At 41.4% G+C, this 27,220-nt stretch overlaps 3 protein-coding genes across 5 annotated transcripts in view; 2 read left to right on the top strand and 1 right to left on the bottom strand.

The window, feature by feature from the left end:
- The window catches only part of Nos (Nitric oxide synthase), a 33,238-nt gene that overhangs the window by 4,808 nt on the left and 1,210 nt on the right, over positions 1-27,220 (bottom strand). The window contains exons 2-14 of one of the 3 annotated variants that reach the window (NM_078817.4): positions 22,248-23,015; positions 21,519-21,633; positions 16,868-17,004; positions 16,593-16,755; positions 14,680-14,771; positions 13,887-14,028; positions 13,026-13,165; positions 9,311-9,485; positions 7,882-8,063; positions 6,943-7,152; positions 4,220-4,364; positions 3,383-3,487; positions 3,206-3,273 (exon numbers count right to left, since the gene is read on the bottom strand). In NM_078817.4, coding sequence (NP_523541.2) covers positions 3,206-3,273; positions 3,383-3,487; positions 4,220-4,364; positions 6,943-7,152; positions 7,882-8,063; positions 9,311-9,485; positions 13,026-13,165; positions 13,887-14,028; positions 14,680-14,771; positions 16,593-16,755; positions 16,868-17,004; positions 21,519-21,633; positions 22,248-22,846 — 2,273 coding nt within the window. In that variant the 5' untranslated portion in view covers positions 22,847-23,015. Of the gene's footprint in view, positions 1-3,205; positions 3,488-4,219; positions 4,365-6,942; positions 7,153-7,881; positions 8,064-9,310; positions 9,486-13,025; positions 13,166-13,886; positions 14,029-14,679; positions 14,772-16,592; positions 16,756-16,867; positions 17,005-17,458; positions 17,878-21,518; positions 21,634-22,247; positions 23,016-27,220 lie in introns of those variants that run through there. The other 2 variants (NM_001032069.2, NM_001032072.2) reach the window with 2 other exon arrangements.
- On the top strand, positions 10,026-11,404 carry CG6508 (uncharacterized protein). Its single transcript, NM_135613.2, has one exon. It carries the CDS (start codon positions 10,042-10,044, stop codon positions 11,311-11,313), a length of 1,272 nt encoding a protein of 423 aa, NP_609457.1. The 5' UTR covers positions 10,026-10,041; the 3' UTR covers positions 11,314-11,404.
- On the top strand, positions 11,624-12,886 carry CG17134 (uncharacterized protein). The gene has a single exon (NM_135614.3). It carries the CDS (start codon positions 11,652-11,654, stop codon positions 12,825-12,827), a length of 1,176 nt encoding a protein of 391 aa, NP_609458.1. The 5' UTR covers positions 11,624-11,651; the 3' UTR covers positions 12,828-12,886.

A 27,220-nucleotide genomic window follows, 5' to 3' on the forward strand; every position in this document is an offset into this window, starting at 1 on the left:
AGCTGTGTGACGCCTATCAACTTAATCACATGCTTCTTAAAGCGGCAACAACAACGAACTGGAAGGATCCAAATAGCACGCAAACAAACAGACATCCCTTTCACCCAAAAGTGCAGCATTGCGTGAAAAGAGTGTTGTAATTTACAGCTCAACTTTCACCGAGTGAGGCGGGAAAATACAGGAAAAGAGCAGGTGCCAGAGCAAAACTATTGAAAGCGAAAAAAAATAGAAACCAGCAGGGCCAAAGAACGAAGTGGCAGACTGGAAATCCTGGACTCCGAATAATTAAAACGAAGCCAAGCTCCGTTGCGAATTGCCTGTACTTTTACACTAAAACACTGGTATAAATAGTTTTAGAAAATAAAATTATAAATAATTGCTTTAAAGATACAATTATTAATCGGCTAATTTGTAGACTTTCGTTGATAAGCCATATTAAGAGTATCAAGGGTAATAAGCACATTTCAGCTATCCTGGCCACACACACACTGCGTATACGTAATGTTCGCAGTGCATCCCCGCATCATCATAAATTTGCAAAGTTGCCTAAAAGCTGGCAGTGCCATTTTCGCCCCGTATTTATTCAGTCTGCTCTTGAGTCAAGTAGCCCCATCCAACAACTTGTGCTTGTAATTATTTTTGTGCACTTGAAAATCTGCTGGGAGGGGTGGGGGTGGCATACAAAAAAGATGCTAATGATTTTCAGAAGCATTTTATTCAAGTGTTTGGCTCCACTCATTATGCAAAGTGGAGTAATTTCGAGCTTATAGGTGCCATCATCAGAGTGAAGCAACTTTCATGGCAAATGCATCGTGCTCACCTGTCCTTAATGATGACGTCTAAGGCCGGATAAGTGCCCCATTCCGAGCTGTTGCAGTTTACAGACAACAGGATACGGATGTCAGGTGCTCACACATAAAAACACAAACATGCCACCCACACTGCAGACACTTAAAAGGACACTCAGAGGCGTTGATGGCATAATGGACTGCAATTAAGTGAGCTCGAGATGACAGTCACTTGACTCAAAGCAGGACAAGGCTAGTATTTTTAAACGAATTGTGCTCTTTTGTGGTTCTCAAGCTATTTCATTCCCAACCAGTGAAGTCTCTTCTGTTTCGCCACAAATATTGTACCGAAAGTCGGTGGTAGTCTTAACATTCTCTTGGCTGAAAAAGACTCTGCTCTCCACTTGACTTTCGACTAGAAACTATGCGACAACTATTAAGCAATAATCTGAGTTTCAGTTTCAGCAAGTTGTGCCAGCAAGTTTGCAAGTTTCGAGCTTTAAAATTAAATCAATCGAAGCAAACAATTAAGAGCAAAGCAATTTGCGAAGCGACAAAATGCCTCGGGAAAATAAGAAACACAAATACACGAGCCAAGCTCACTCGAGCGTTTAAGCAGCCAAAAAGGAGGAGGACCTTCAGCAGCCCAGCTCACATGATGTTGATAGCCTCCCCGAAGCGATTTTGGCATCAGGCTGCGAGGCTTGGTTGTTTAAATTGCTCATACGCAGCGTGGCACCCAAAACGGCAGCCAAAGAAGCGGGGCCTCATTTCTGCAATGCTGGCCAAGCAAAAATTGCAATCGATTCAAGTGGAGTGCTTTAAATTCTACAAAATAATTGAAACGATTATAGCCGAGTCTGATACAAAAGGTTCTTAGAAAGATAAATTCCCTCTCTATAATTTGCCCGACAATTAATCATAATACAAATGAGAAACGTGGGCTGAGGCATGCTAATTAACTCAGGTTTGGCAAAATTCCTGCGAAACTTCCGCCCAAATGAGCTTCGCCCAATTCAACAAGCAGATAAATACAAAATGGTATCCAATGAAGAAGTAATAAATCAAATTAATTGGTTTTTACAGCACACAAAAGGAGTGAAACTAAAAACATGGGAGGACGCTCATCACAATTCGGCCATTATAATAAACTCCAATTAATAAGCATGCCCAATTGATACAATAAACACGCACAATTATGTCAGATCAGAGAATCCCACCATTTTTTTTTCTTTTCAATTAAATCATCTCCCTTATCGGAAGAGCGAAAGTGCGGAAATGCGGCCGCAGGACATTTTTTACAGCTTGACTCTCGTAATATGTTATTGAATTGGCTTCCGTCCGTGGGGAGCGTGTGTTTGTTTCGGCAGCCCCGGGTCCTTCCGTCAGCAGCATATGAATTTTCAATTTCATTTTCAACAGGCGACTGCCAGCTTGTTTAGGTATAAATTTAGCAACCAAAGAATGGCTGGGTGGTGTGTGTGTGTGTGTGTGTGTGCCCCAAGTTGTCAAAGTTGTCAAGCGGAAATCCCCTTTACATCATAAAAACCCCACACATCACACAGACCTACATACGTGAGGCAAAATATCGAAATAACAAAATTATTGTTATTGTTTTTTCCCCTTCGCTGTGGCGTAAGGGAAATTGCGCGGATTTGTCTGCTCTCTCAAGCGGCACGCACTTAAGTGCGTGTCCTTATCCCTGCGCGCATCGGTATGCGTGCGAGGGCCCATGTGTTTGTGTGTGTGCCTTTGTAATTTTAAAGCCGAGTATGCGGGACAACAAGAAGAGGGGCCAATTAATAATACAAAAATGCCAAATATGTGTCAGCAATAAAGCCAACAATTCTGGAATTGCAAGTAGCTACAGTGGGCATAACTTAGTGAATACCCAGCAAATAAAATTGAATGCCTTGAATTGCGTTTGGATAAATATTAATAATAAATTAAATGTCATATTCAATTTAAAGTGTGTAGCCATGGTATTCTGCTTGACATATATTTAAATTTATGGACTAAAATTTGTATTTTCTATTTGCTTTCTTTTCTATCTTGTTATCTATTCCCTCATATTTTAAATCGCTTTCCAACCCCAGTCCAGCTAAATAATTAATTAATCCGGCTTTCGTTTCGTTACCAAAGACAAGGGATTAAAATCTCATTGCATGGCCCACAAGGTATGCAATAAAGATTGATACCAAAAAAACCCCATTTGCATGAGCTTGAAATTCAAAATGAAAGAAAACTTGCTTAAAAAGCAATTCAGTTACGCCCCTTCGTCCCTATTTATTATCTTTGCTCCTTTCACGACATCGAAGTAACCGCAAAAAAATTGATTTATACGAAATTTATGCAAAGACTGCGCCAACAGAATGGATAGAAGGAGGTGGAGAAGGGCTGGGAATTTATTGACTCACCTGGAGTCCTGCAATCCATGCTCGGAAGACTCCTGGACACGCATCGCATACAATTCCTGGGAGAAAAGCTGCGTGGCAGGGGCGAAAAGTTAAAGTTCACATTTCGGGTCATTAGAAGGCGGCTGGGCCTAATCCATTAATTAGTTCAGTATGATCCTTGCGGGGGGGAGTACTTACCTCGCCGTTTTCGGGCGGATCACCGTTGCCAAAGGTGGAGGCCACAACAATTAACAATGCCTCGTGCTCAATGGAGGATATATCGTAGTCGGACATGCAATATATCTAAATGAATTAACAATTTAGTGCTGTGGGTAGCCGTATTCTGTTCATCCTTTCTCTTTTTTTTTTTTTTTTGCTAGCCAAACACTTTTGTGGTCATTAGATACTCGGCCCAAAACACGCATTATGGTCAGAGAACCTAATGAGCCTGGATTCTCGCAAATACCCTGTGGTTTGTCACAGGTGTTTGCAGCTTATCTTATTTTGCCAGGCAGCCGGCAGATGCTTTTTACACACACATGTCGAGGAAACCAGGACTACGACTAGGCCAAGCTGGACCGGATCCTGTGGATCGGAGGAAACGGAACCAACCGGACACTATGCCGGCAAAAAAAAAAATTTTTAAAGTAAATTTCGGTTTTATGCTAATTTATCTCATGTGGCGCTGGCCTTTACGGCAAGTCTAAGGTCGCAGGTTAAATTGGGGACACCCGAAATGGGGCTAATTTTAGATGTAGGTTAAAGCGTTTTATAATGTCAAATTAGGGATGTCATTTGGCAGTATGAAGTATGCCTAATGGTAGCTCATTTCCTGGGCTTATTTTTAACAAATTTGTAAACAAGCCCCAATATTTTCTACTCTATTTCGTGATAATAATAATATTTTCAACAAGAAATTCACTATGATTAAAATCCCTGCGAAATGAAACATTCACTACAAAAATGACTTGCTTGAATGTTCATTTCGTAAGGTTTTTTATTGCTACTTTATTGTATACCTCATGTTAGACTCACCTGTGCATTGAATGCGTGCCCTAGGAGTTCACAAAGTTGCTTCGCATATTGCTCCGATTTGCCAGTTTCGGTGGCATATAGAACTGTTGCCTTTATGCGTTTCGATAAGGCGCGTCCAAATAGTTTCGATGTAAATTTCACAGCCCTGCAACGAAGTGAGAACGAATGTTTAGCTCGTTTATATGGCCAAATATGGTGAATGTCTTAAAGCTGCACGACCAGCATCCATCGACATTCGAGCCATAAGCCTTCTTGTCGAGGCTAAGACCATAACATATGTAGAACATAAGAGGCGCCGGCTAATATAGCCACTTTGATTGACATGCCGAGTAATTGGAAAATTGTCTACAAATACATAAACATATGTATGTATTTTCGTCTAAGGATCCGCACACATGGTTAGTCAATAATCAAAAGGGCGCAACAGAATTTTATTTCATAGAGTCGGACGCCCTTCATTTCGACATTTAAAGTAGGATCGCATAAAATTTTATGCACAGCAAAAAGCGAGGCAACACAATGAAAGTCGAGGAATTTTCCTGCGGAAAATTAAAGCCCAATACATGAGAGGAAAGCCTTCAGCTGATTCAACGCCAGACGTTGTTCAGAACCCTTTCGTCTGTATTATATTTATTATTAAGGAGTTGTGTTAATATATTAAGTAAGTATGCAGTATTTTAAGGTAAATGCAGCAAAATATATTAAGTAAATTCTACTAATTTTTGTTTTTATACTTTCAACAAAGTCGTTCCGGAAACTTTGAGATATTTCCTTACTAAAACGTATGAATATATATCTAGGGTATTCCCTAGTTGAAACTTCAGCATGCCTGGCTTCCATTTCTTATTTTCCTTTGGGATGCCATTGCTTTCTTGACTCTGCGCCGGCTGCCTTCAGTCTGCGCCTGGCAGGCAGGGAACTACTTTTTGGGATAAGAGTCCAAATGGATGCTTATAGGCAGTTTAAATGTAATTCAATATGTCTGGCACTTCCACTTTGCAGCACCTCGTGCCCGACGCACTTCTACTTCTCGATACCCGGGAGCAGCAACTCCTGCACCTCCACATCCACCTCCATCTCCATCTCCACATCCACCTTCATCTCCAGCATTTCATCCACACACATTTCACTGCACACACTTTTGTGCGAGCATGAATATAATTTCATTTTCATAAAGTTGTCGATGTCAGCGCTGATTTAATTCCATTTCATCTCATCAGAGCTAAGAGCCGCGGCGCGTGCTGAAACAATTAAACTTAATTATGTCTACGGCCTGTCATCGCAGCATGGATATATGTGCGGATACGTAATACGTATATCCTCTCATAAATACGTAAATACGAATGATTTCATTTGAGCGCTGATAAAAAGTTTGGCCCTCGAATAGGAGTCGATTTAATGGCAGGCCGTATATGTATGTGCAGTTGCAACAGTTTTAATTGATAAATTTTTAATGAATTTGTGAACGCCATTTGGCAGTTGCTTGTTGGCCTGGCCATGTTGTTGGCTTCAACGGACTGATTGCAGTAAATTAAAATTAATTAGCATGCAAAATACGCTGGTGTGGACAATGCCATTAACGTGGAGCGCTTTAAAGTGCGGTCGTTAAATAATCATTATAATTCTTCACGCTTTATTTAACAGCAATTCTCATTATTTCATATGTTTTTTTTTTCTACCTGCTTAATTGTGTAATTGATTTTATTTGTTAGGGCCTACCGCAGGTGTTTGTTTGAGCATCCGATTAATGGACAGAAACATGAATAGGTGTAAGTATTAAATGCAATTGAGCCAATGCTAAATGAATAATTTGCTCGGATTTGCATAAGCCTTTGGAATCCGATAGATTCAGCATCGTTTATTTGTTCACAAATCGGATACTGAATTGATGAACCATATCTGGTGTACAAGCGGTTTTTGTATCAGACTGCATATTGCCCAAAAGTAAGTTTACACATGCACTTGACTTATAATTAAATGACTTATTAACAGATACAGTATCAAATATTAATATTTATTATTTGATGTACTATCGGACTGCAAGTTAACAAATATTTCTTCAAATTTGCTGAGGTCATAAGCTGGTTAATTAGCCCTTTGGTTAAACTTTGTTTGCTGGGACTTTAAATTCTCAAATTTAAAATCAGATAGTTCAAATAAACTTCCTTTCTTCCTGACGAATTTCAATTTAAGTTCGTAAAAGCGGAAACTAACTTATAAATGTCTCAGCGTTTTACCTCGCATAAAATAAGGACATCAAATTTGCATAACAATCAACTTTAGCCGCACATATGTTCCCAATTCTGCTGCTAAATCTAGGGGAGATCTCAGATAGAAAGGACGTGGCAGTATCCCGGCAAATAACATTTAAAATAACAATAACGGGCACAACAAACATGATGCAATGTACCAAATTATCCGGGCGACTTGATAACACTGGAGCAGATGGAGGAGGAACAGGAGGAGCAGGAAGCCCCATGGCAATAAACCACAATCCATGTAATCTACTTAAAAGCTAATCCCTGCTGATGCTGTCGTGTGACACAGTGGCAAAACGACCGAACACGGGGACAATTACACGGGCAAGGATGCGAGTATCAACATCATCATCATCATCATCCACCGAATGGTTCAGGATAATGGTGGGAGTGTGGGCAGGATCAGGAGTAGGAACAGGAGCGGTAGCACCACCAAAGGTCGCCACGTTAACGGTAAGTACTTACCTAGCGATTTGTTTAAAATTGAATTTACGTCTTGGCTTCTTGCCCTTGCTCTCGCCACGCCCCTTCTTCCACACGTGGGTTCGCCAGGCGGGATCCTGGTACTCGAACGAGGGCTTCAGGTAGTACAGAGCCATCTCCTGATGGAATACCGGCGTTATGGAGCCCGACAGCGGCGGCACGATCCAAATCCAATCAGCGGGACACCCATTCCTATGGAGAAACACAAACGATTTCAGCAACGGCAAGCGATGTACTTTAATTGACGAGGAGGGGTGGCTGAATCCTTTGGACTCATTCCTAGTATTTTTAGTGCCCCAAATGGCAGATTACCATTTACTAAGTTAATTGTGGCTGCCCCCGTCTGTCGTTGCCATAAAAATAGACACGAGGCTTATGGTTTTGATTTAGTGCTTGTAAAAGGAGACGATTTAGACTGGTTTGGGCATTCTAAAATAGCCCATTTAAACAAGGTTAAGGACATTTGTGAAATGGTAATGAATTTTGAAATCTAACTATACAAAATAAATAAACAAAGTAAAAATGAAATGCGAACAATGTAATATTTATTTATAACTTCTACGAAAAGAGAAACTCCCTGCTTTTTTCCGACGCCAATGAAATAAGTTTGACAAATTGTGCGGCATTTATGTGTCTCGCGAGCACTTTACATAAACGCTGGCGACAGCAAATTGGAAGCGATAAATTTACTTTCGCACCTGCAAAAGAGTTTTCCGCGCGATTTTCCCCGCGGCCGTGGCAAAGTCAAATAAAACACGTTACGCCATAAACATGCGGTTGGGATATGGATACACAAACATACATATACATATACATATATATATATACACGGTTGCGGATGCGGAGGTGTCATAAATGCAAACCCAGCCGGGTCATAAACAAACACACAGGATATAATCGCCGATCTGGGGGCAAACTCACCTGAGCTTGGACTCGTTCTCGAAATGCTTCATAAAGCTCTCGCTGGCCGTGTGGTGATCCACAATGGTCACGTTGCGACTCTGGTAGGAGTGGAGCACGGCAATGTTCATCTCCACCACAGCCTTGTCCTTCCACAAGGATGTGGGCGTACGGGTGTCCAGTTGCATCTTCAGCGCCACCGTCTGCGGTTAGTTAAAAATCAATTTCGTTACTGCCTAATCGCTCTAATCGAATAACTATGTCGATTTTCGATTACTGTTTTCGGTTTTGCGGCCAGCATTTATTAATTACCAACTATGCTACTGTGTTGGCCAGGTCCAACAAGTGGCCCAAAGCCTCTTGCCACTTGCCTCCTGCCTCTTGCCACTTGCCTCCTGCCATTTGCCACTTGCCACTTGCTAGTCAGAAGCCACAACGTATGTCAATTATTAATTTGGCCATAGGCCATCGAATGTCACGAGTGGAGCTGATGCTTGCAAATGATTGACTTTGATGATGACAAATACCACAGGATAATGGGAAATGTGTGCCAAAGCGCACGTATTCTACGCATAATAATACGAACGAGCTATGTACTTCAAAACAAATAATTATCACTAGAACTGCACTACATTAGATGAGCTGTGATATCTGCAAAATGTTTCATATATTTTATATAAGATTTATAAAAAATTCTTATACTTAAACACAAATTTTTACTTTCTTTTTAAAAAGAACTATTTAACTGCATTTACTACTCAATTAAGTAAGTGAAGTGGAAATAATGTACTCTATTTTTTATATTTTACATCAAGTTCCATCCTCACATTGGCCTACCAATGCACCTGTACACCTGTCGCAACATTTTGCTGTCATAAAATGGAACCCGATTTCCGGAGAAGTGCTAATGGCGTTTTCATGCTGCTGAAATCTAATTAGGTTGCCGAGATCGATCGAATTTTAAATGCATTGCCAGTGTATTTAGTTGCAGGTCCGAATCGAGCATATCTCACGCATAAAAGTACATTAACTTTCACTCTATAATTAATAATTTCACAATTATTAATGTTGCCAAGGCAACAGTTTTCAGGACTTAAAGAGTCGCCGTTCTTAAGTGTTGTTAACCAGCTTACATCCACCGCCCAGCGGCACATAGCTGGTGGGTAAAAAGAATGTTGGCCCAGTAAAAAAAAAAAATAAAGAGGGCTTTATGTGGGGACAGCAGGAATGATAAGGGGGAGTCCCCGGTTGCCGGGTGCTCTGCACATTATGCGGCCTTATAATGAAATAAGCGCCACATCGCGATACAGCGACAAAGACATCAAGGACATCGGACGAGGACAAGAGCAAGGACAATGTCATGAGAGATGGGGAGGGGGGGCGGTGGCGGATATCAATACTAAAATTACCACACATATACATGGTCGAATATCTTTTTACTCCAACTTACCTCCAGCATATTGCGGCGATTTGTGTCGCATAAATTCCGGCTGCCAATCTCTGTCGACATGTACCAACCACTGAATGTGGTGGCCGTAAACTGAATGCCGCCCACATCGAACAGCATACTGGATACGGCGGGCAGGGCGTACCATCGCAGTCCCAGATCCGAGAACCATTCGAATCTGCAATGGGAGAGCAAGAGTATTGGGTGCTTTTATTTCGCCAGCTCGATTCATATTGGGAGATATGGCTGACGATGCGGGTGGGTGGGTCAGTGGCCACAGGCCGCGATTGTGGATGCAAATCCATTGGTTATACAAGCCATCACCCGACCAGCTGATGTACGTCCGTACATAATCCCGACGTGGCATCGACGACAAGCCAATTGAGTAGCTAAACACTACGGAGTCCCAAATGAACCACACAGTTATAAAATAACTCAATAAACGCCAAATGAAGAGATACATTACCTATAAATGAAATTTGAATTTGGACGCATAATAAAACCGATTTAATTAAAGAGTCACGATGTCACGTAAAAAAGCGCTTTGCCAACAGCATTAATCATATTTGCATGGATACTTTAGGTCACTTACAATGAGCGGCAAATTAAATCATATAACTAAAAATCATATAACCGACAAGTTATGGAATAGTTTTTGTGTGGCATAGCCTCGTTGAGTATTTAAGCTACTTCCCCTACATACAATAGGAAACATTTGCTTGATACACGCAGTCATGGAAGTTGGCCAACTAATAATTATACCACTATTTTTACTGCTGCTTGACCATTCGATGGGCCAACTCAGGAGGACTCCCATCACTCGTCAGATCAACCAGAACAAGACCCATGCCAATGTGAAGGCGGAGAAGATCTTGCTGGCGGCCAAGTACTTTCTGGTGGACAGACAATCATCACAAACGACACAGGTGCTAGCCAACGGATTCAATCTGGAGTACACCATTCGCCTCTGCATCGGAACACCACCGCAGTGTTTTAATCTTCAGTTCGACACTGGATCATCCGACTTATGGGTGCCGAGTGTAAAGTGTTCAAGCACCAACGAAGCCTGCCAAAAGCACAATAAATACAACTCGAGTGCGTCCAGTTCCCACGTGGAGGATGGAAAAGGATTTAGCATACAGTACGGCTCAGGCAGCTTGTCTGGATTTTTGTCCACGGATACGGTGGACATCGATGGTATGGTAATCAGGAATCAGACATTCGCCGAGGCCATCGATGAACCAGGTTCAGCCTTTGTGAACACCATTTTTGATGGCATAATTGGAATGGCATTTGCGTCCATTTCCGGCGGAGTCACCACTCCCTTTGACAACATCATCCGGCAGGGATTGGTCAAACATCCGGTGTTCTCCGTCTACCTCAGGCGCGATGGTACCTCACAGTCTGGCGGAGAAGTCATCTGGGGTGGAATCGATCGGAGCATCTACAGGGGTTGCATCAACTACGTTCCAGTATCGATGCCTGCCTATTGGCAATTTACGGCTAATTCGGTGAAAATCGAGGGCATCCTTCTCTGCAACGGATGCCAGGCCATCGCCGATACTGGCACCTCGCTCATCGCCGTTCCCCTGCGAGCCTATAAAGCGATCAATAAAGTGTTGAATGCCACTGATGCCGGAGATGGAGAAGCATTTGTGGACTGCAGCAGTCTCTGTAGATTGCCGAATGTTAATCTAAATATCGGTGGCACTACCTACACACTAACGCCAAAGGATTACATCTACAAGGTCCAGGCGGATAACAATCAAACCCTGTGCCTATCCGGCTTCACATACTTGCAGGGTAATTTACTATGGATACTGGGAGACATTTTCCTTGGAAAGGTCTATACGGTTTTCGATGTGGGCAAGGAGAGAATTGGATTCGCAAAACTAAAGAAGCATTCAAGTTATAGGGTTTATGCCTCCAGTTATGTGAAAGAACCATCTAGCTACGGCATCGATTACCCATTCTACGGCGATGAATACTCCAGATTCTTTACTTGAGTCAATTATATTTCAACTCCAAACTAATCCACGTGCCTATTTGTTTCATCATAAACCTTATGGCTAAACACTTGTATTAAAGAAGATTTGTAAAACGAACAACAAATATTTGCCGAGTTCTTTAATCTCTACGACTGGAGTTGGCTTTGTTTCCAAGTCAGCTTAAGTATGCCAACAGAACTCGTGGACGTCATTAACTTCCAGAAATGGAAAATTTCGTGGCTATTTATGGATATTTGCAGTTAGACAATACAAAAAAAATGGGAGAGCAGACAGAAAAGTTATTTAAATTTCGAACCCATTTCAAATCTATTCACAGTCGAATTTCAGCCGCAGACATGAGACAGTTGTTAGTTTTATTGGTGCTTGTCGGGATTGGCCATTCCGCTGCCAAGTTGAATCGCGTCCAGCTCCAAGTGAACAAGAATTTCACCAAGACCCATGGCAGTGTTAAGGCCGAGAAGACCGTGCTGGCATCGAAGTACTCCTTTTTGGCGGAGACCTCTTTCAGTGTCAGTTCGTCGGGTGCCACCGAAAACCTGCACAATTCCATGAACAATGAGTACTACGGCGTGATTGCTATCGGAACGCCTGAGCAGAGATTCAACATTCTGTTCGACACGGGATCGGCCAATCTGTGGGTTCCAAGTGCAAGTTGCCCGGCTTCGAATACCGCGTGCCAGAGGCACAACAAATACGATTCTTCGGCATCCAGCACTTATGTGGCCAATGGTGAGGAGTTCGCCATCGAATACGGAACTGGTAGTCTGTCGGGTTTCCTGTCCAACGACATTGTGACCATAGCGGGAATCAGCATTCAGAATCAGACATTCGGCGAAGCACTCAGCGAGCCGGGTACAACCTTCGTGGATGCTCCTTTTGCTGGAATCCTGGGACTGGCCTTCAGCGCGATTGCCGTCGATGGAGTGACTCCGCCGTTCGACAACATGATCTCCCAGGGACTGCTCGATGAACCAGTTATCTCCTTCTATCTCAAGCGACAGGGAACCGCTGTGCGCGGTGGAGAACTGATCCTGGGCGGTATTGACTCGAGTCTCTATAGGGGAAGCCTCACCTATGTGCCCGTTTCCGTTCCTGCCTACTGGCAGTTCAAGGTGAACACCATCAAGACCAATGGCACTTTGCTGTGCAACGGATGCCAAGCCATCGCCGATACGGGCACCTCCTTAATCGCAGTTCCACTGGCCGCTTACAGGAAGATCAATCGCCAGCTGGGCGCCACCGATAATGACGGTGAGGCATTCGTGAGGTGCGGCCGAGTCTCATCCCTGCCCAAGGTCAACCTGAATATCGGTGGTACTGTCTTCACCCTGGCACCAAGGGATTATATAGTCAAGGTAACGCAGAATGGCCAAACCTACTGCATGTCCGCCTTCACCTACATGGAGGGACTAAGCTTCTGGATTCTGGGTGATGTCTTTATTGGCAAGTTCTACACGGTTTTCGACAAGGGCAACGAAAGGATTGGTTTCGCCAGGGTGGCGGATTATTAACATAACGTTGTTATCGAAAAGGAAATAACTAAGAGAAATACATGCAATACATAAAATCTAACTTGGAGTATTCCTGTGGGTAATAACTATCAGGTTTACTTGCTTACAATGTATGTAAGTAAGATTTAAGTAAATCACAAATCAGAGCGATAGTAAGCTGTGGTAATAGCACCCATCTGCATGCATCTTTATACTCACTTTGGATGGGTCAGCGGAACTTCCAGTATCAATTCGGGCGGGTAATCAAAGTAGTCCGGATCGTGACCATTGGCCGAGACCACCAATGGCAGTATGTCCCACTCGCTGCCCTTGCTCTTCCAGCCCAGCTTGGTGCAGACCTGATGGATGGAAGAGCGATGGGATTGGACATCAAACAAATGTGATTCGGAATCGAAAATCAGCATAAGGCCAGCGGGCAGGCGGTGGCGTATATAAAAGTGACATGTGTAAAAATAAATGGGGATACTTTGGGGCTCGGTTTTATATGCAAATACATTAATGTTGGCATGGGTATGTGGACTATGGATTGACTGAAACCATGGATCGCAGTGTGCCCAACCGCTCGGCGGTAACATCTGCTACCGTATTTGTGTTCGTATTTATTGACAGCTTTGTTGTTTGTTCGGTTTTTGCGTATTTAAAAAGAGATTTATTACAACGAGTTATAGAGCTGTAGAGCGAACTTGCCGCCGCTGCTACTGCTGCTACACCGCCATTGTTGTTGTGGGCTTTTGGGGCTTTTCCAACTTGTTGGTTCGACAAAAGGTCGCCACATGGGAAATTGGGTGGGTCAAAGGGGGCGACGGAGGCTCGGATTTAAAGGCAAAGTCAGTTGATGCGTGTAAATATCGTGATGGCAGAGGAAAAAAAATATACAGATATTTATGCATGTATGATATGTAAATTGATAGCTGGATTGCGCAGAACCATGTGAATAAATAAGAGCTGTTTGATGGCATTGTAAATATTTTCGAACCGTGTCTATAACTTTGCGTTCAAATAAGCAGGAAATTAAAAGTCAAAATAAATTATAGAAAAAATTTAGAACTACTAATTTACCTCTGTAAACTCCACATTCATGGGATCGCCAATGATTTTCCCATCCGCCTGCTTGTAGCCGGCATAAGATATTAATTGGTTATTCCAAATGCGATAATCATGCTTGGCATCTGTGCGTTGTGGAAATATCGTGATGGCCGATCTGAAATATGAAATCAATTTACTTTACACAAGGCAACCGCAAAACAATTTGTGTACTCAAAACGTTAAAGTTTGCCAAAGTTGAATGAAACTTTTGAAAACAGCCAAAAGCGCTTTGCATTCTAATGTGCAACACCAAACGAATGAAATGGGGAAGTTGAAAGGGATGTTGCCTGAAATATTCATGGCATCAAATTGGCAATAGCCCTCCTTACTTTCACCCTCTCAATTTAGCCAATTAGCGGACCAAACCCATAATTTGGCAATCACTTTTCGCAAACATTCCACTGACGCCTGCCACGTAGCGAGTAGATTATTTGAAAATTTCGATATTGTGTGTGCCAAAGAGCATGGGAAAATATTAATAATTATGTGCAGCTCCAAACGATTAGAGGGATTCCAAAATTGTCTGTTTGGCCTAATTTCCATAAGCTGGCAATTACGTTTTGCAGGAATATCAAAAATTGCATTCCTAATTGCGAGTGTTAATTGTTCAATCGAAATATTTTGGGCCATATATGATAATATTTTTAAAGTGTGCCAGTTCAATGAATATATTTTTGTTTAAATTCAAAATCTGAACTCATATATCTTAAAAAAACAATGAATAAATATTTAATAGAGCAAACACTTGACCGACAAATTCAATTACCTCAGGTTGCCCTTATTTGTTGCATATTTAATGTGATTGCAAATGGCTTCAAACATGCCACTTGTTGTTGTCACATACCGACAGTCAAAGACCTGCAAAATACAGTGTATGAATAATAGAAATATCAGCTTGACAATAACGAATCACTTTTCCGATGAACATGTATAAATTTCCACCTCGAGGGGTGAAAAAAAAAAAACACAATTCCCGCCGAGCTAAAATTACCTAAAATATTCAAATGCTTGTAGCTGGAAACTAGAAAAAATCAACAGCACTTGCAGACAGAAAACTAAAAGTGTAAACAATTGTTTTTACATGAATTTTAGTTGCCAGCCCACAAGCTATGCCACACATTTACATTCCCCTTTTTATTCGCCTCGTCCAACGGGGCGTATGATAAATGTGACATAAATTTCTGTGTAACTTCTATATTTGTTTTATTTGCGGCATAGGGTCGCATAAGAGAGTTGTTCGCAACTTGTTCACACCGAAACCCGAAACCCATTTTCAATTATTTCGCTTCAATGAATTTTTTGCAATATTTCTGTTTAAGTGTCGAACTTGCACACCCTTAATTTTACCTCTGTTATCTGGCTCCATACAATTGTTTTTTTTTTTTCCACACCTGTTTTGTGGGTTTCCATGTGTTTTTGGGTCTAGGCCAGATTGAAGTTGGCTTTATGGGATTTCTATGTTTAAGCCACTCGAAACTGAAATTCATTCCCGCCCAAGGAAAGCCCTTTTCATTCGATTTTCTGCTGTGTTGGGTTTTGTTCGGGTTTTTTTTTTCTGTGTCGTAGGGCGAACCGATGTACAACGAGTTTCCTAATTAAGTTTGCAAAGCGCACAAAACTGAACCCTTTTTAAGTGCTTATGCCACACATACTTCATTTAATTTAAAGCAAAGTTCTCCGCTTTTTTTTTTGTTTTGTCTCGCCGAGTGGTATTGGATAGCTTTGGAAAACTTTTTACATGTAATCAAAAGTCAGTACTAAAAATGAAATTAACATGGAAAATATTTAAAGTACTTTGTATCTGTTTGTTATAACTTTTGGTTTAACATAACATTTGGATGTGGATATGGTTATGTTATTATGTGCCAACTCATCATTTCCATAAGTTTGTTATAAATAGATTTATTTAATTTGAAAGCAGAATACGAAACTGACATTCGTCTGCAAATGCAAAGTACATTTGTTTGGCATGGCGCTGAAGGTGGGACTACCTGTCTTTGGAAATCAGATTTGCCTTCTCGAGTTCTCGCCTAACAAACATACGTAAATCATTCAGGCGGAAATGCAAATCGGTTTACACTTTGCTAGGCACACACACACACACAGAGAGTATGTGCCATTTGGTGTGCCAACTAGTGATCATTATAATTTGTGATTTCGGGTGCATGTGAATAAATCTTCGCCTCGGGCGCCATTTCTTTTTCGAGTAAATTAAAATTTACGAGGATTTGCATTTCAAATTTCAGCTTTGTCTTTGTCTATTTCCATTTTGACTCTGTCTTGAAACACGCATAAATCTAGAATAATGTGGCCCAGACAAAAGGCACATCGTACATATTATATATTCGTCTGTGATTTGTGCTCTGACAAATTTGGCTGACTACTCCGGCGGGTGTATTGCCCATATAATTTTTTTTTTTGGAATTGCATACGTTTAAGCCTAATGTGGCTTGATGAATTGTTGTCATATTTTGTGGCCGATGAAAGCTGATTTCGAGTTCTGCATGACCTCTTCGGTCATGAATCACTGATAAATCCATCTAATCCTTATGAATTACGGTTGTGTGTAGCTTTGCCAAATAAAACTTAAAGACGTTTATCTGATATATCGCACTTGCCATAAGTATTTCTTTAATAATTTCGATTTATATCGCATAAATTTGCATTCGTAGCACCCACCTGCAACTTCGACCATTGTATTCGGCCAATGCAACGTGAAGAATTGCGCCAGGCCAATTTGGCACCATAAATTAGTTCCGTTTCGGTTAGCTGATAATGTCCAGTGGTCTCAATGCTCTGGCGCACCTGTTTCCATCGCGTCTCGTGGGCGGTAGATGATGTACTGCAATCGAGATAGAAAATAAGATATGTTAATTTTAAGTATAATATATCAAAGGTATAATATTAAATCTCAAATGCGGTTTATTTTATATGTTATGTTATCGAATGCTCACCGCTTTATCGATGTAAAGTACTGCTCGAGGAAGTCCTTGGCGTGTTCGAGGATCAGATCGGATTTCCTGGCCTCCACCGCCGCATTGCCAATGTTCATAATGCTGCTCGTACAGGTGGCCTTCGAGCAGGAAAGAATCTGATGGGAATAGAAAAGGGAGCCCAACAAATAAGTCATCAAGTCGGAATGAATACAGTCTGTGCGTCATGTTTTGACAGCTTTTAATTAAACAAGTGTAATTGCTCATTTTGGTAATTAAATTTTTATTGGCACTTGCCCCTGCAGCGACAAATGGCAATGGAAGTGGCAGTCGGAAAAGCGAACTGGTGACAGTTGAGAAACAAGTGGAGAGTAACAATGGTACGAAAATTAAATTGATAAGAAAGATGAGGAAAAGCAAAGGTCCTTTTGGAATCCGCCCCAGTTTAGTGAGCAGCGTTTAAAAAGCATTTCACCGTCAATTGCGGATGTCGCTTTTCCTTCACGTCGTTTTCCTCACGCACTTTTCCTCAACTTAAGCCCGCTACTCGGTGTGATTTTTTTTTTTATGATGCGTGTCGTTGTAATTTTCATTTCCACTCCGGCAGCTCACCTCGGATTCCTGCCAGCAGAGCACTTTCCTCCACCTTTCTACTTCTCAGTTTATTTTTGCCCGACGGTTTAATTTACTCAACGACACGACTTCAGTCTGTCTGTCTATTGCTCCGTGGAAAAAGCAGCCGCAATCCGCCCAAGACACCCGCGGTCATAATTAGTTTGTTTTTCCAGGCAGTTGAGCTCTCGAATTGGCTTGGCAAAGTGTGGCATAAAAACTGCTCAAGTGTCGCAAGTGTCTAACTAAAATATTTCATGCGGCTATGCTCGCTACAATTACGTCAATCATACGCAGCGTATGCCGCGGTAAAAGCAGCTTCTTCAAGCTTACGAGCAAGTTTAGTGGGTAAGAATGGTAAAGGACACATTAACTGCTGAAATAAAGGAGCGATTTAGGGCATTAAACTGTAAAGTGAATAGATATAAACTAAGCCAATTAAAGAACCCTTGAGTAACTCGTTGAAAAGTCAATTTGAAACGAAAATTATTTTCAGCAACGTCTCAAATAGAATCCAAAAAGGGTCTGCTGATTTTTGATGTAAAATGCAAAACAAATAGATATTAATATACGTAATAAAAATAATTGGATTCAATTAGATTCACCTATTTCAAAGATTTTCAACTGTGAGTCTTTCCTTTTTCATAAGTCTTTTGAGCTATTTCCTTTTGAATAGGAAATACTTACTTAAATAAGTAGTAAGTGGTACATTTGCATAGTTGCATGCTACAATAACTCAAGAATCTGAATCGGTTGTTAAAATGTAATACCATTCGAACATCATGGCGTTCAACCAGTTGTTGAGGTAATAAAAGTGGTAGAGCTAGTAAACGTGGTAATGGCAGTAAAAGTTGAAAAGCAATACCCGTCAAAGTATCACAGTTGGCGAAATGTCGGGACGGGGAAATTCAAAGGATTAGTTTGTGAACGTACTTCAATGTTGAGCTGCGATTTCCACAAAGGCACATTAATTTTAGAACTCTCTTGTTTGCAACCGCTTTGCCCACAATAAAGTGCAGTTGCAACTTAAAGGCAAACCACATACTTTGCCATGTATGCACATGGCAAAAATGCAATTCCTCCTGCCTCTCCCTTCTGCCCGCCCACATAAACTTTGGCAATTTTCACTCAGATGCACAAGACAAATTTATGCACAATGCAAACAGCAACAGCGAGCCCGGCAACCGAAAACATCAACCAAAAACCAGCGACACACATGACGCAAGTACGTTAGTTAGATAGCAACTTGAAGGATTTATTATCCTAATAAGCCGGAATCGGGCGCGTCTGGTTAAGTGGCTAAATTATTACCTTTCCGTGGGCGAGAACCTCTTAAGCTAAACAAGACGTCATAAAAGCGCTGGCTTTTCATTTTCATTTCCATCTGCAGCGGAGCAAATTAATTTTTTGGTGGATGGGTGGGAATGCAAATAATTGCCAGCGCGGGACTGGTTAGCACTCAAAGTTTTCCAAAATTGTTTTATGTAAATATAAACAGGAGGAGGAGCGGCATTTGCAGCGGAACCGGAAATTGTTGCAGCTGCCGAAATAAATACGAAGGAAACGATGGCAGGATTTCCCGCCCACCCACACACACACACACAAACACATTTACGAGGCGAGGAGCTTAAAGTTTGGCGTGTAAGTTTGGTTTTCCTTGGGCCACGTGCCGCCCAACTCCACTGGGTGGCATCTCCCCGAGAAACTGCACTTTCTCCAGAAGAGGAGCACTACTTGCCCGCCAAAAATGGTTATTTTTTCACTTCTCCTCGTGTTTGCAGCAGAATTATGCCCTGCGGCGCGGGAAAGTGAAAGAAGTGCTGCCGTTTTCATTCGCCTTGGGACACGCTTCCCTAGACAACAACGAATTGTGGATACCCTCGCATGGATTACACTGAATAAAACAGCGCAAATCCAAAGCGGATTGCATTTATACGCTTATAGCAGGTGCTTTAAGTTAGCAAACTGCCATTCTTATACTGTATATCCTCTTAAAAAGTCCATAGTTAAACATTAAGTACAAATAAGCTTATTTAAAAGTTGTATGCGTAGGTGTTTCCAACTTTTTATGCCAAATGTCAACAAAAAGTTAACCAAAAGCCAACCAATAAAAAAAGTTATTGGCAACACGACAAGTGCTCTCACGGAAACATCCGGAGAAAAAAAAAAACATTTTCCAGCCAATTGAATTTCCGGCCAAGCCATTGCCATAAGTTTCCCGAGACGCTAGTTTTCTTCCGGAGCAAAAACATAACCATGGAGGAATTCAAATATTAACTGCATTCTGCGGCAGTTAAGTTTGTTTTTGCCACATTTTGGCCCACCTTTTGGCCATGAAATTCAAATTGTACGGCAACTGGCACACAAATTAAATGAAAATGCTGTCAGTGGTAATGAAAAATGCAACGAAAATATTTGCTCAAAGTTTCGGTAGTCGAGTGCATGATATAAACCGAGCTAAGTAGCAAAGTCACTCATGAGGGGAGTTGAAGCCAACAATCCAGGATACGGATTAACCGAAAAGTGTGCGGCAATAAAGTTTCATTAACTCGTAAGGATTAAAGACCCTTTTCACATGCTCAAGTCACTAAATCCCGAGTGTTAAATGCCACGATGTAAACTTAATGTTTGCAACTTAAATGGCCGGTCCATCGTTTAAGCTGAGCTCCATTATAATTACCTGGGTGTCGGAAGTGGGAGTCCTTGGGAGCAATTTGCATGTTGTAGCATGGAGTGCTTAAATAAAATGGCACAGTGGCTCATATAAATTTGTGCATTGCATAATTTTCGAGCGCATTAAAACGGCGGCGGAAGGGAAATGAAATTTGATTGTGAGAAAGGATTCGTTGCGCCATTTCCGCTGTTGGCGTTGATGCTGACTTAATTAGCATAGAAAGTGTAGCTGCAGCTGCAACTGCCACTCTGGACTTTTGGGGGTGCCGCAGTAATTGGGGTTAGGTGTCCCAACTTTAAGCCGACTTCTGACACCGCCGACTTGCCACTTCGCTTATGCAATTTGCACTTTGCTCCTGCCGCCTCCACTCGACTAAATGAGTTTCGAACCAATGGAGCGGCGGTGGCTGAATCCGTTTTGGCCAACTCTGAGTGTTCGGCCAAATTAAATTATGCAGATTGTGGCGGCAACAATGCTGAAAGGTATCCAAAGACATTTGCCTAATGAGCATAGCGAGTTTTGAGCACTGACAGTTACAAGTAGTTGAATTTAAGTCAACAAAATTATAACATTTTCCTCTGAGTAAACTCACATAATTTTCTTCCCAACACACAAGTTTATTTTGCACTTCACAAATACCTCATTTCTATAAAAGGCTGAAAGAATTTGGTCTTATTTTTCGATTTGCTATGAAATGTAGTAATTGTTTTCAGCTGGCAAGACAAAAAAGCTTATTCCGCCCAATTTTGTCGTTTGTCATAGCTCAAAATGTTCAGAAAAAAAGAAGCACATTTACCACATTAGCCCAAAAATAGTATATAATTTAACACCCACAAAGCAAGGAAAAAATGTAGAAAAATGAGCCAACTTCGTGCCACTTTATTACGATGGGAAAAGTTTTGTGGACTGGCACCAAAAAAAAAAAAGAGCAACAGCAGGGTCCTTTATTTAATCCGCCATCCAGCCTGGGCACGCACTCTACCAACTTTTGCATAACAAAACTGTTGTAAAATGCTCCAATTGCAAACAAAGCGACAGGAGCCACGTACACACATATGCAGGCTGCACCCACACACTCAAACATACATACTCATACACACGCAGAAAAATGAAGAAACAGGCAGTAACACAAACAATTACATGGCAGGCCAACATTAAAGGAACTCCTGCAAGTATGAAATGTTTGTTGCGCTCGTTGGCCAACTCACTTTTAACGCATTCCACCGACTGAAACTTTCAGCTCTTAGTCCGAGAATTGTTTTACTGCCCTTTTATGGTACACTCGCTCGTGCATGGAGCGGCAGTGGCTTCTTCCACGGCCACGTGCACTGGCTAATTATAGCCAAGATGCCAGCTCCCCACCGGCAAATCCTGGACGTGACTCACCTCGCGACCCTTGCAGTGCAGCGTGTCGTAGACCTCCGGCCTGCCCTCGATGTTCTTCAGTCTCATCGGCTTGCGCATCAGCAGACTGCGTCCCTCGTCGTCCAGGTGCATAAAACTGCAATTTGGAAAGTGATTTCAGATTCAGTTGTGGGTAGAAAGTACGGAAAAGTAAGTGCTAAGCCAGCGAATCTGAGAGCCATTTGGCCACTAAGCTTCGCACATTAATCGCGCATTTTGTCTAGAGGCTGCGTAGTCTTTTCTTTCAGGCCACTCATCTTGGAGTAATTAAATATGAATGTTTTTTATAAACGTTTTAAAAACAATAAGCTTTTGAATTCGTAAAAAAAACAAATTTGATTCTCTGGATTATTGGTAAAAACTTAAAGCCAATTTAAGGTAACATTCTCAATTTGTACGCTTTAAATGCAAGGAAAGTTCATAACTAAAAGAATAATAAGAATAGCCTAGTCGTCTATGCCTATGGCTAAATGGTTAAAAATGCATTTTGCTTAACTGCCTAGCAGTGAAATAGAAATGTTTTTCTTATTTTTGAAACTCAATTTCCCCCCGGCAAATGCTATTTACCAGCATCACCTAGAAAACCCATCTAGTTCCCAAACGCAACTAATTCAGCTTAGTCCTGCCGCCATCCTGTGGCTGCCCCAAACCATTTATCAGTCATGCCAGCAGTGGTGTGCTCCACATATCTGTGATAAATGCAATCCTTACCTGCCGGCACGCGACCGATAATCCTGTGACATCTTTCTGGGCTGCTGTTGGTTTTTCGGCGACGGCGATAGTTCCCGCGAACTTTTTCCGGACGCAGTGCAGCTGCCCGAGGGAGGACAACCCGCACCCTGACCAACGCCAACGCCACCACCGCCACTCCCACTCCCGCTGCCACTGCCATCCAGTTCGACCACGATGCTGGTGTTGGTGCCACGCCGTTCGCGGATTGGAGGCGATGCTGTGGAGATACTGGCGCGCTTGTGGTGCCTCAATGGCGTGCCACTTGAAGATGGCAAGCCTCCTGCTGCTTGAGCTCCTTGTGCTCCACCCGGATGGTCCACTTCATGGCTGGGCGAGGAGTCACCGCCTCCGCCATTTGGATTGCCGCTCAAGAGCCCATTGCCATTCAACGTTGGCGTTGCTTGAGTTTTGATTTTTCTGCTATTTTGTTGCTGTGTCTGTGCCTTCTGTTGCTGCAGCTGCTGCTGCTGCTGCTGCAGTTGCTGTTGCTGCTGCTGCTGTTGCTGTTGCGCATTTGTCGAACGTTTGATGGTCACGAATCGCAGGTTCTCAAATATCGATGTGAAATGCTGCGACATCTTGTCCGGGGAACGTGGAGCAGCTCCTCTGCGCTGATTGTTTGCCTCGTTGATTTAAAATGCAGCCAACAGGTGAACCACTTGGACAATTTACCCTCCAAGTTTTTGATTAAATTCTGTTCGCAAACTTTCTGCGGCTCTCTTTTTCGGGCCGCACTCAATTGCTTCACTGAGGATTGAAAAGTTTTCGGAAAAGTTGTATTACTTCGCTTGGTCGGAACGAATAAAGGAACTTAAAAACATACTGGTGTAATGAGAGGTTTAATGAGCAAAATCGGCAGGATAAAGTTTGCTTTTGATTTTCTATTGTGTTAGACTTAAGTATATGCATGTCTTTAAGTAGGCTATAATTGTAATATATTTGTAGTGTAATAACTTTAATAACACACTATTAATACTACTTAAGAATAATCCTTTATCCTTTAGTTATTTGATTGACTGTGTAGTGGTATCCCCCAGTTTGTGCACTTGAATGAATCCATACCTTTGACTTAAGGCTCCTGCCTCGAATGTCATCAGACATCATCGAGTTGTCCAGCTTTCTGATCCTTCGGCTCCACTCAAAATGCCTGAGAGCGACGAAAGGAAAACAATAGATGGACAAAGGCTGGCTTTTAGCTATAAAAATAGACTTATGCACTCAAAGCCAGCCGGCCAGCTAATTGATTGATTGATTGATAAGCCAAAGCAAAAGGGCGTAACGGCACGTACTGTATGTGCGTGTGTGCGAATGGAAAAATAACATCCAGTGAAACAAAATAAACCAAAATTTGCGGTCATTATTTTGATTTGCCTAAGCAATTTTCCAAAGCCGTCATTAAACAAAACAGCAAAAACAAGTGCGCACAAACAATGGGCGAGTAATTGGAAAGCGATAGCATTTCATTGGACATTCTGTGTGACTCAGTGCGTGAGTGCCCTCAAAGTGAATGATTCGGCATTTGATTTCGAATTTAAATGCGCGTGGGTGCCCATTGAACTTCATCGATGGAATGGATTCCCCCAGGTCAGCAGTGGTCAGCAGCTTCCCATGTCAAATGCAGCCACAAGCGGAGGTTAATCAATGGCAGCGGCTCATCGGTTTCGCATTTCATGTGGCCCAAGTACACAATAGCCACCTGTCTATTACGAAAAAGGATATTTCAAACTGGATTTTAAACAGAGTTATCCTTTCATGCACATCATTTCATTAAGAGATCTCTTTAAATAGTTATTAAGTAGGTATGCCAAATTATATATGTAGAAGAAAGCATCTTGATTATTTTTGAGTAGAGTGAATCTATAGTTTTAAAGCTTACAAAAGCCTATCATATTATTCCTGCTGTTAGATTAAAAAAATTTAATTAAATCTTCGGTTGTGCCAAACTTTGCTTTGCAAGTCAGCTCAACTGATGCGTCATCTTTAAAATTTGCACATTTTTTCAGGCAGTTAGAGGTTAGACAAGTGCTCTCCAAACAAATGAACGAGCCGCGAATGGAAATGGGTTTTTGTTTTTAGGGAAGGAAAAAGGAAACAGCATCTGATGGGGAAAAACAGCGTGAAAATTGGCTGCCGAATGAATGATTAAAGCCCTTTGAGGGCACAAACCAAAGGGCTCAGCAGATGTTGTCTGCAACTTTTGCAACTCTAATCAGGAGCCTCCACTTTGCCACACTTCTCGTTGAAGGTGAAGGTTAAGCGGAGTGTATAAATAGGCCAGCTGCCGGTTCACCCACCAAATTAAAGGTAAACTAATTGAATTTTCATAGAGCGGCAGGGACTTCGTCACTTTTTGATTAAGAAAATTTATTACGCGGCTGAGCGGCGCGGAGGCGTCTGGTTTTGTGGTTTGCAGCGGCAAATTGCCATAAAGATGCTTTTAATTGCTACAAATGTTCAGCATGGACTGGAAAACGCGGTGTCTGCTTTTCATTTCCGCTCGCTTTTCCTCGTTGCCAGCTTAATCAGACCAAAGGCAAATAACACTGGTGGTTATTCTCGGGAGTATTTCAGACAGTGCCTCTGGTTATAGTTGTTTGTCAGTCTCTGTTGGTTTAAAATCTAATGAGCTGAGTGGAAATTAAATGGGGTAAAACAATAATCCTGAATGCTCAAGGCAAACCTATTGAATGGTAAATAACAGGAAGAAAGTTTCACAATTCCTTTTTATTTGGATACTATGAATATAAATTACATTTATTTTCATTATATTGCTCATACGCAGTGGGGTACATTCGCCAATGGAAGTATAAATTGTGAGTAGAGCACTCGTTTATTTCTACTGTTTATTTATCAAAGCTTCAAATAATCATTAAACTATATATTTATAGAAAGCCAGGTTCATAAATGAATATTTATACGATAAATAGTCGACCCAATAAATTTAGTTAAAACAAAGAATTCAACTTCAATGCTCTGGAAAACTATGCCTTCAAAATCAGAAAAACATTTTGTGAAAATAGAGCTGTGAAGACTTTTAGCAAGAGTTAGAAATTAAAGTCCGATTTATGAACCGAAAAAGGGGGAAATCATAAAATTTCCCGAAGGAGGCTTTACGCACAAGATCTTTCACAGGAAGCACAATTCAATCACATTTCCCCGGCAGCAAGTGGAAAATCTGAGATTTCCTACACTGTCAACACTTCAGCTCCTCCAGCACTGCTCCTCCACGTCGTTTTAAATCCAATCAATTGCTTTAAAATAAACCCTTGAATAAAATCAAAGGCAAAACCGTAACGACGACGGGCGCTGAATGCTTTTCGTATTATCTCAAATGACAACACAGCCGCGTGAAGAAATGAAAACCAAAGGAAATCGTACAATTGGGGGACAAAGAAAAGCGGTTAAAAAAAATCCTAAAAAAGAAAAAAACAAAAAATTGTGCCAAGTACAATGCAAAACTGTAAAAAGGGAAGTGGAAAACCAGCAAATCTGTTAAGAAAAACCATTTAAATGGTAGACACAACACAGCCAGCACAATGGGCATGTGGTTTCCCACCCACACAGGTGTAATGTGGATTCAGCCAAGGCCTTGACTTGTGGTCAACTGCGAATCCTGACCAGAATGGTAGTCGGATTTGGGAGCATACTTATGTATATCCAAGGCAAATAAGGCGAGCCTGCGCTCTATAATTAGGGTATTTTTACTAAATTGCTATTTAAATTGGCTTAAGCACGAGTAATTTGTATAACAATAGAGATGTTGTAAGTATGGTGTAGAATTTTAAATGGTAATCAAGACGAAGGATAATTATCCCACCAGTTTCTGCAACAATTTTTATTAGCAAGCATTTAGTAACACAAACCAAACAAAATGGCTAATGTATTCATAATTTTATAAGGAAATTTAAAATATATTTAAAAACTGAATTTTTACATGATTTCTTGGCATCCCGCAGAGCTCTAATAAATTGACATGTTTCTATCAGAGAAACTGTTCTCATCGCTCAAAATTTATTTTATGCTAATGCAAATTGTGAAATAACCCCAAGTCAGCTGAGCACTTGCAAAATGAACGAAAGACCGTTCGGTAAATAACACATCATTTTTGAAGATTCTCGTAAAGTGAAGAAAATCCTTTGGCCATCCCTTTGGTTGGCTCAAAAAAAAAAAGGAAAGGTAAACAAGTTTTATTTCCCCCCCAAATGCTGACTAACCGGCTCTGGATTAACATATGAAAGGGATAGTCCTGCGAAGGATTTTATGCCTGTGTGAAAAAGGATTCGCCTTTGCCGAGCAGCGGATCCAAGTACGCCCACATCCTTAAGCAAGTGTATTAAATATTCACACATAATGTTGCAAAATTTATACTCCTGTCGTCCTTTGTAATGTCAGCCTCAGCTGCGGTTCGCATTTTGATAGTCAATATTGAATGTTTATTTATTGTTATTCAAAAATATGCCGAACATTGCATATTACGTACATATTATATGCAAGGTGTGAGTAATGGAAGGCAGGTTCAGCTGAAAGGCTGATTTGTTCGCAAATTGATTTGGGTATGCATTAGACATGTGAAAGGGAAAAGTCGCCGAACATTGCGTTGAATCTTCAAAGGAGATATCTTTCATTTCGAAATAACTTAGCTAATGGTGAAAAGTTGTTCCTCAATCATTTGCAGTGCATCTGCCTGCATATGAAAAGGTCGTCACAATATACATAAAACTAATATAGTTTTAGTGTATATTCTGCAGTGCTTTTTGTTCCGGATTATACGTATCGCTGAGTTTCTATGGAACTACCTTCTCGACTATGCAATATACCATGGCCCGCCAAGCATCAGGAATATTATAATTATCTTAACAACGAAATGAAGAAAACTGGCGAAACGTGGATGGGACAGAAGGATGGGTCCTTGTCAACCGTTTGACATCGGCTGCTGTGACAGCTTCACAGGA

This window comes from Drosophila melanogaster, chromosome 2L (genome assembly GCF_000001215.4).
Source record: "Drosophila melanogaster chromosome 2L".
NCBI lineage: Eukaryota > Metazoa > Arthropoda > Insecta > Diptera > Drosophilidae > Drosophila > Drosophila melanogaster.

What these genes read in the sequence shown, in the direction of transcription:
- CG6508 (NM_135613.2), top strand. Translation starts at nt 10,042, where the DNA reads ATGGAAGTTGGCCAACTAATAATTATACCACTATTTTTACTGCTGCTT.
- CG17134 (NM_135614.3), top strand. Translation starts at nt 11,652, where the DNA reads ATGAGACAGTTGTTAGTTTTATTGGTGCTTGTCGGGATTGGCCATTCC.